General features: G+C 40.3%; 1 protein-coding gene across 2 annotated transcripts in view; it reads left to right on the forward strand.

Moving 5' to 3' along the window:
- ITGB1 (integrin subunit beta 1) overlaps nucleotides 1–8,994 on the forward strand; it is a 43,169-nt gene extending 34,175 nt beyond the window's left edge. The window contains exons 15-17 of one of the 2 annotated variants that reach the window (XM_082285216.1): nucleotides 882–1,048; nucleotides 1,787–1,867; nucleotides 7,770–8,994. In XM_082285216.1, the coding sequence (XP_082141342.1) occupies nucleotides 882–1,048; nucleotides 1,787–1,861 (242 nt within the window). In that variant the 3' untranslated portion in view covers nucleotides 1,862–1,867; nucleotides 7,770–8,994. The remainder of the gene's footprint in view (nucleotides 1–881; nucleotides 1,049–1,786; nucleotides 1,868–7,769) is intronic. The other variant, XM_082285217.1, reaches the window with a different exon arrangement.
- Nucleotides 8,995–9,810: the final 816 nt, after the last annotated feature.

The raw sequence follows: 9,810 nt of genomic DNA on the forward strand, positions 1-9,810 counted from the left end.
CTTCTGACTCCTTAAGTCTGTGCACTGAGCTCCACAAAAACCTTTCTTCAGTTTGTGACTATTGGGAATTTTATATTAATAGTGGAGTTGGCTTTTAATTTGAAGGATTATTATTTCTGTATCAGCCACTTTAAATCACTTTGCATCTCATCACAGTCTACAGCTTCCTCATGAGGGGAAGAGGAAGGGCAGGCACTGATCTCTTCTCTCTGATGACAAGTGACAGGACACAAGGGAATGGCCTGAAGTTGTGTCAGGGGAGGTTTAGGTTAGGGTATTAGGAAAAGATTCTTCACCCAGAGGGTGGTTGGGCACTGGAACAGGCTCCCCAGGGCAGTGGTTGCAGTACCAAGCCTGACAGAGTTCAGGAAGCATTTGGACAATGCTCTCAGGTACAGGGTGTGACTCTTGGGGCTGTCCCATGCAGGGACAGGAGTTGGACTTGATGATCCTTGTGGGTCATTTTCAACTAAGAGTATTCTGTGTTGCTGTATGTGGGGCCTGTTCTGCTGATCAGCATTTGTGCTCCAGATGCCACTGCCTTTGACTTGGAGCTCTTAAATGTTTAAAATACAACTGCCAGTTATTTTACTCTTAATATGTAGATAAATAGCTTAAAGGGTTAGCAGTGTATCGACTTTATCATCAGAACAGAAGTTGTTCTGTTGCTAAGATCAAACACAAATTAGAAGGATAAAAATAAGCTGGAATGTTACAGGATGTACATACTCCAAAAATTTTCTTATTTGAAAGAAAAGTAGTATTGGCATATCTGATATTCAAAATACTAGCTTCAGTACAAAATCAAATGTTAAAAGCTTCTGGATATCCATTACCTTTACTAATTTGTAAAATTCTGTTTCCTTTGTTTTGTTCCCTAGAGTGCCCCAGCGGTCCTGACATCATTCCCATTGTAGCTGGTGTGGTTGCTGGAATTGTTCTTATTGGACTTGCATTGTTATTGATTTGGAAACTACTAATGATCATTCACGACAGAAGAGAATTTGCTAAATTTGAAAAGGAGAAGATGAATGCCAAGTGGGATACGGTGAGTCAAGCTTTCCTATATATAAAAACTGCAGTAGTGGAGGGAAAACAAGATTTTTGTTCATGTGCTTCTAAGTGTTTCAGATTGTAACCAGTCCTCTTAGAGAAGTACTTCTCGAGGCAGAAAAGAGAGTAGTAACTCGGATTTAAATAACATGTCAGAGAGAAAATGTAATGGTGTCAGAACAGCTCAGCTTTACAGTTCTATCACGCTTTACAACATATGATTAAAACATTTATTACAAAGATGAGTCATTTCTGTAGAAGGCAAAGAAGAAAACTTTGTGCTCATTGAGGAGATCTTACAAATACACAGGGTTACTTGGGAGACTTCCATAAAGTCACAAAATCATGGCTGGTGCTGGTTTGTTGAAATCTTCCCAGCTCTTTGCCAACAGAAAAATGTGCAAGAAAAACAAGCCTATGGTCTATAGGCTTTCATAGGCTACGGAGTCACTCACTGCCTCTGGGCAGTGTCAGGAGTCTGCTAATGAAGAAACCCTTCACTACACTTCTGTAGAAGTCAATGCCCCCATCTGCTTGATAAGAATAATATTTTTTTTAATTGTCCTAGGAAGCCTTTTGGTTTTATTTAAGAAAATTAATTAATCTTGTACTGGGGAAAAATTTACTAACACTTTTCTTTATATATAGCATGATTTCTTCTCAGTGATAGTTGAGAATGTTGCTTTTCTTTTCCTGTTGAATTATTCGACATTGACCATTTCTTTCACTTCAGCAAGAAAATCCAATATACAAGAGCCCTATTAACAATTTCAAGAATCCAAACTATGGACGTAAAGCTGGTCTCTAAGTCTCAGTTTGTATCTCCTTTCATTTTCTTTCCTTTTTTTCCCCTTTGCATGTTACTTCAAACTCACTGTGTGTCAGTCAGTTAATCACAGTTTGAGTCTTGCTCAGTGTATCTACTGCTGCTTTGATTGTGGAGTTTCAAGAATGCAGCTTGAAAATTTTTAACTGCTTTTGACAGCAAGATTGCTTACTTACTAATACTGCCAGTACTGGCTTAAACTATTCAACAAGTGATTTTTAAAATTTTTTGTAAATGTGCGGATACATAATAGAACAGCTCTTAGGACTGAAGAATATCTTTGGATTGCAGAGAGAGACATGGGAGGCTTTGTCTTCTATTTCCTCAAATCAGCAGTCAGTTTGCTTAAAATCAATATATTTGCTAAGCTAGATTAGATACTCCTAAAATATCCCAGCCTATAAATATCACTGTTTTTATTAGAATAGCTCTGTGAACATGCAGAGTAGCATTACTTGTTTTTTTGTAAACTGCTTCTAGTATAGAACTTGCCTGTAATTAAAGAATGAAAAGCATATACTCTACTAATTTTATAATTAAACATGCATCTTACTTTTTTCATCCTTATTTCTATTGAAACTGGCAGTAGCAAAAAAGAAGTGCAGAGATCAGAGTAGAGGGAGGGGAATGAAGAAGTTGGGAAGGCAGCACATCCATTAAACATCCATGGAGTTTTTTTCAGAAGCCAGTGGAAGGGAAGGATCTATATCTCTAATTTTACACTGTCTGCTGTCTCCCTTTTTCAGTGTTGCACTCAAAAAGGGGAGAAAGCAGAAACTGAGAGTACTTAAGCTCTTATGTGCTCTCACGGTGACAACAGTTCCAAATATTTTGTGTAGCATTCTGAGCCCTTCCTGATGAAATACATTTTCCTTTTCTCTTTGCAATCATTTCACTTTCCAGCGTGCCTAAAATGGAATGTAAAAATGTTCTTTTTGCCTGCTACATCGACCACATTCACCTCCTTTTCATTTTTCTTCCCAGAGTCAATTATTCTGGGGAGGAAATTGAGCTTTTGGTCCTTTCTAACATTTCACATACTCCATCTGGTTAAATTTCTTGTTACCTCTTCTTCTGCTATTCACTTAATTGTGTACTTTCTGTTGCATGCAGGACAAGCACCTAACAAGCCATACGGTGTGTAACTTCCATTCTGTGCTCTTCTTCCCTACCCTGTGACTCTTCAGGTTGTAATGTTCTTGGTGCTGCCATTTCTCCTCAAAATGTAGTTCCTGCAAAACACTTTCCTCTGGTGTAAATGAAGGGATTGACTTCTGCCTTTTTGGTTCACTCAGATGTGAAGGTTAAAAGTGTGAAAGGGTGTGTTTTGGGTTTTTTTTAAACATGACTTTATAATTTTTGGTATTCATAGAAATATTAGAACTCTGGGGAGAGAGGGAGGTGGGTTTATCCTTATATACAACTGGAAAGGAGGAGGTCAGCATTGTCAGAATAGGTGAGCCCTGAGACATAAAACAAGGTCTTCCTTTTCCCTATAGATCAGATTTTCTGGTGGTTTTAGATTATTACCGTAGCCTCTCATTTAGATGAAGACTTGCCTTGTAATGTCAAGGCATCTGAAATCCCATTATAAGAAAATTACGCCCTAGTGGAGTCCCTCCAAGTGTGTGCATACACAGTTAAATTAACTCTGTGCAGTTTGTGTGACCCTTCCCCTGTCCCACAGCTATCGTCCACACGTGGGCTGGGGCTCTGTGGTGAGGGAACTGCAGCACCATGGAGTTTGTCATGGAGCAGGTTCCCAAATAGTTCCCTGGTGCTGGCCCACAATGGTGCAGATGATGCCACGGCATCTTGGCGGTCAGTGCTCAAGGCAGCTGGGTCAAACCCAGTTCTGTTTGCCTGTGTTCTACCCCAATCCAGCCATAAAAGCTTTGGTGCAATCATGCTTGTAACAAGTCTAAGGATGAATTTCTTATGGACTGAAAAGCTGCATCACTAATTTAGAACACAAAGCTGCTGTTTGTAGTGAATGCCATTACCACTCCTGCATGGGGATAGCTTCTGCATTGCTAAGCATCTTCAAACAGACTCCACATTCAGTCATCTTGAATTTCACAGGTGATAAACACATTTATATTAGACACTAAAGCTGTAGAAATTTGGTTAGCCCTATTAGCAGCTGCTCATTAAAATGGAAAAAACCCACAAACAGTTCAAAGCACTCAAAATCGCAGGGACTTGTTTTTCTCCTGACTTGGATTTTATGGCTGTAACTTACCTTGCTGCTGAGTGATGAACGTGCTCTGGGAGCAGAGGTGCCATGTTTTCAGTCCCTTTCATATAAATGACTGTGTTCAGTGAACGCTGGTTTGTGGCTCTGAGGATGGATGGAAATGGGATTAGTGGTGCTTTCTGGCGGCCGCCCAGGCCGGACCGTGGCCTTGCTTTGTCCATCCCTGGAGCGGCCGCCGCGGGCCCAGGACGGACACAGCCCCGTGTTCCTGAGAAATAGCGCTGGACATCAGCAGGGGCTGGAAATAGTCACAACCAGCTCTTGAACAATGTACGTGCATGAGTTTTAATTCTGTTTCTTACAGTGGGTCTTAAACCCGCTATGGAAGTATCTTAAGTGAGTGTTGAAACAGTGAGTCCCTGGAGCAAAAGGAATAAGGAGGTTAATTGAACATCCTGTGTAATAGTTTCATCTTTATGCAACACTGGACTGAACTGTTGTCCTCTGAACAGCCCACTCTAGTTCAAAGTGAACATTGTTGCAAGAACACAGCTCTTTATTCTCAACTGAAGGTACTTTTAAAAAGTACCGCCATCTTTTTTTTACTCAGTATTTCACTCAGTCTTGTATGTAGTTACTGTTTGTTAATTTTAATTTTGGTGTACATGTGCATGGAGTTTTCAGTTGTAGGGGCATGTGGCAAATGTGTTTTCCCTAATTCTGCATGCTTAAACCAGTGTATTCTCTGCAGTGGCATAAAGAAAAAGGGGTATTAAAAACCATAGTATTTGTCTAAGACAGCAAGTTTGGAATCCCATGTTTTAGTGGCCAAATAAAAAACTGGAATTCTTCTTATGTCTGAAAATGTATACCCTCTGCCAGCTGTGAGGGGCCCTGAGCAAGGTGAGCACCATGTTTGATTAGTGGATATTTATTTTAATGAAGAGCTGTCTGCAGGAGACCCCGCCGAGCCAGGGCCAAGATGGCTTGGTGGGGTATGGCTGGAACAGGCAGGGCTGTTACCAGAAGAGAGAAGGGAAGGAACTGCAGATCCATCAGGTGCCTGTGTAGTAATTATAGGCAGCAGAGCCTCAGGAGCCATTTAGCTGATCAAATGTCTAGTTGGGTTAAGCTGAATAGGTGTGAATATTGACTAAATCTCCATTATTTGCAGTGGGAACTGAGACACTCACCTGACATGGGGAGACAGCTAGGCAAGTGCTTTATCCAGTGACCTAAATCCCCCTGTCTGCTTCTGAAAAGTGCAAGTACAAGGGAAGGCAGGACAGGGTTTCAATATCCTTGTAGGGCTTATGCTAAACCAAGAATATGAAAATTTGAATTCTAACTTCTTCAAAAAGTGGTGTAGTAAAAAATTTGCAATCTTATTATGCAAATTGTATTTTAAGCCTGATTTCAGGTCCAAATCAGTTGTATGAGTAGCACCTAGCAAATTTCCAAGTCGTAGTCCTAACCTTTGGACCCATTTCTAGACTATCTGGTAGAAGTTACCTCTCTTCTACAAACTAGAAGATGTAAGTGTATACCCCCTGTATGTACTGGGGGAAGTCTGTTGTGTAAAATGTTGGAGGCTAACAGCACAGTGTAACAACTATTGCATAATGCCTTGCCATGGGAGGGCTGGGCAATAACTTCTGCTCTGTCTATGATGCAGCCTCTGAAGCTTACGGACTTCCTCTGCATCATAAACTTTATTGGTTTATATTTACATTTTTAAGAATTCTCCATTAAAACTTTTCAAGGAAATAACATACATTCCCAAGAACTTTGAGGCATTAAGAGATACTTCAGTACCAGATTAAATCACTCATCCCTGGATGTTTTTCCCGTTTCATTTGCATATTACTATTGCAAACCCTTTGCTAAAAATACTGGGGAAGGTCATAATTTGTCTTGGTTAATGTCTGAGAACTAGCCGCATCACACAATTTCCGTGATTTAAAATTTAAAAACTGCCAGCCAAATGTTACTCCTCATCCCTTCCCAGACCAGTAGGTGATACACTTTTAATCAAGACAGCATTTGCCTGGGAACTGATAGAAGGGGGAAGGGTCTTTTGCTGTTACTCTGTATTTGTGAAGTACAGCCAGCACTGAACACCCAGCTCCTCCTTCAACTCTGTCCAGGTGACAGTGACTTCAATCTTGAGAAGACTGAACAGAGAACTTTGACTTCCATTGTCTGGCAATCCAAGTTCTGGCTGGACAGGTCTCTTGGATCAAGGCAAGACTGGATCTGCCATCTTGCTCTTTGCATGTTAGAGAAGCTGGCTTTGAGGAGAAATACACTTTTCCTGTGAAAGGAACCACAACAGCAGCTACATGGTCTCCCTCAGCAGCAGCCACTGTTGTTGGGGTAGACCAGTTACTCGTCCTATAGTGGGCTTTGCAAACAAGGCAACAAACTTCCCTGGGACCGTGATACAAAAATTTCACACCAAGTGAGGTGCTTGCTTGCCTTGTCACTTTTGGCACGTTCTGTGGTATTCCTAGCTGATTTTCCAGGTTTATGACCCTGAAAAATAGACACCTGATGTTTGTGCATCCTTTATTGAGTGTAGGAAAAACAGATTTAACCTGAAATATTGTAAATAGAGTTGAATATTAACAGAGTTGAATTAATACGTTGATACAGAGACCATCTCAGAGTGGGGGGAGCTTTGAAGGGACAGAGATTGCCTTACTGCTGCTGAAGGCCAGGTTCAGCCCTGGCCAGAAAAGCACTCAGGCTGACATCTGCACTGAGCTGGATTTTCTCAGGAATCAGTTGTGTATGCACAGCAGAGCTTCGTGCTGGCAGGCAACATTCATTTAGATTGAGGTTCAGGCTGTGATAAGAGCTCAGAGCTGCAGCTCCAGGCCATTCCAGCAGTGGTCTTTTCTCCTGTGAAGATTTATCTGTTAATTTTGAGTTCAAGCTGTTCGAGGTGTGCAAGGATGTCATAAATGGAGTAAGATTTACTGAGATAGAAGGAAACCTGGGAAAAAAGGAAGCTTAAAATAAGTTTAATTTAGGGGTTTTTAAATCTCAGCAAGTGAAATGTAAGCAATTGTTCTGTAGGCTTGTCTCATATCAGTAGAAATAATATTTTTATTACAGCATCTGCACCAGTACAGAAGGTTCTTTGTTTTATCTGTACATTTTGCCCTTATGGGGGGTGGGGAGGCCTGCAGGAATAAAATGAGAATGATGAATCCTGAATGTTCACTATAAATCTTGACTGTGTATTAGCAAAATACTAGAAGTCTTTCCATTTTGTTTCTAGAATTAAATTACAATGTAAGATAAGCTATTTAAATGTCTATTGTAGCCAGATTTGGTCTGTGGTCAGTCCTGGTGTCAAACAATGTTGTTTACAATTCTATTGTTTATAAAATGCCCTGGGCTGCAGAGCCCTGGGTGATGGCTCAGCCACAATGAGCCTGTGAGGTTCAACTGCCTCCAAGGAATTCTGTGGTGCAAATGGAACAGGATCCTGCTAACCCTTTGCTTTATTTATTAGCTGTGCATGCCTTTGTTCAAGTTGCTAGAAGGAAAACTAGTTTGACTTAAGTTGTGTGTACAAACAAAGAATTAATGGGTAATTTCTTATGCTAATTTTTATGCTTTTTGCAAACACATTTCTTATTTCGTATCTTTAAATGTTAATATAATGTTTTTTTCGTTTTCTAGGGTGAAAATCCTATTTACAAGAGTGCAGTGACGACTGTGGTCAATCCTAAATATGAGGGAAAATGAACACTGCTTGTATAACTTCACAACACTGTATGCAGCATAGCAATTTTTGTAGTCACAATAAGATAGATTTAGGGCAAACTGCAGTGATTTTACTAATTCATTACATATAGGTTTGTTTTCCTGTGTGAAAATGTACCATATGTAAATTTTTTTTTTTTTTTTTTTTTTTTTTTTTTCCAAATGAGAGTGATTGGTGCCAGAGGTTGGACGACAAACAAAACTTGAGACTGTGTAGCCTAGTCAGCCCAGGTCACATGGTGCCTTTCTGACCTTTCCCATTCCCGTGCTGTGAATCCAGGTCTTCTGCAGGGTGTGATGCTGCATGGCGTGACTGGGAGGGAAGGGGTTAAAGCAATCAGCATGAGGGCTCTGCCTAGCCATTTAGTATTAAACTTCTTAGCTTTACAGGGAAATCAGGGCTTGAGTTTGCAGATATAATTAAACTCATGTAGCATGGAGGTGGAGGTTAATTGGTCTTTGACTTGCTAGATGTATGATTAAGTGTTTGGTAAGTTGAGTAAGCTGGAAGGGAGCAGTGTTAAAGACTGAAAAGTGTGTGCATACTTATCTTTGATTTTCAAATTGCATATTGCCAGGTTATGGTTAAAATGAAAGGGTTTGAGAAGAATGTTTGGAAGGAAAAAATAGCTTTAAAACATGTGCCATTACTGAAGAAGTTGCTGACTGGTAACTTGCTTAGATTTTCTTTGTAAATTCAAGCCCTGGGTGGCAGTATCATGAAGTACCTTACCAAGACATCCTCAGATCACCTAAGGGCCTTACGTGATGCTGTGTCTTTATTGTGTAATGTTTCTTTGGTTTAAAGCCTGGTGCTTTGTCACCTTCTAATCTTTTTAACGTATTTGGTTGCGATTCTTTTTGTAATGTTTTTGTATCAACACAAGCTTTTTTTTCCTTTTTTTTTTTTTTTGAGCAGTCTTAGCTGTAAATTTGCCTTTACCCTGTAGCTAAGATTGCATAGTTTGTCATGTGATGAGTCTCACATCATTCTTGACATGTGCCATGTATATTTGCCTCTGACCATTCAAACTGCATCATAGTCATATTCTTGTTTTAAGTGCCTTTTTATTTTAACAGATGTTCACTTTTTACAGTGCTATTACTGAAGTTATTTATTAAATAAAAGTACCTTAAAATACTTGATCTCATGTCTTTATCTTGTAGAAGTTGATACTATTCAGAAAACCTGAGAATTGCATCTCTGCAAGGTAATAATTGTTGTAAAAACACCAAATGTGCTGTGAAAGTAGTTAAGTTGATCTTGGGTAACAAACATGAGCTGTTGTAAACCTGTTTGTGTTTCCCAGTGCTGTGTCCTGTATGTGTGCTCTGTGTGTGCACAGATGTTCTCTGTGTGTGCACTGCCTGCAGAGCCTTGCTGTGAATGCACACTCCAGCTCACCTTGTGATGGACCTGGGGACACAGAGCTGCTGCAGTCTGGCTGCTTGTGGGCTCCTGGCTGTGGCAACAGGAGCATTTTCTGGTGGTTGGTGCCAATGAGAGCAAACTCACAGATGAGAAAAAGCTGTGCAATAATTTAGGCTGCAGTGTTTCATGACAGAGTCCCACCTCAGGGAACCAAACAGCCTGAGAACCATCCAACCTGGCCATGAGATTAGATACAAGAGGCAGCTCCACCTGGATCTGCAGCTCACATTGTCTGTTCCTCTTGATACTGACTTTACAGAAATGTCTCCACAATGGATGAGATTTTATTTGGGACATTTGAGAACTTGCCTCCCTTCCTAATGCTTTGGTCACTTCCCCAACAATACTGAGGATTTTCCCCATAGGAAAAGATACAGAAATTTCTTCTAAACATGTTCTGTATTACTTGTCCATGGAAACTGAGACAAAGCAGTTTGAGTTGAAAGGATAGTTTCTGACCTTCATGGTTGTTGATTTGTCAACATTCTAGAAAGATTAATCCCAAATTTCTGGTTTGGACTGTAT

Source organism: Coloeus monedula (genome assembly GCF_965178545.1).
Source record: "Coloeus monedula genome assembly, chromosome: 1".
Taxonomy (NCBI): Eukaryota; Metazoa; Chordata; class Aves; order Passeriformes; family Corvidae; genus Coloeus; species Coloeus monedula.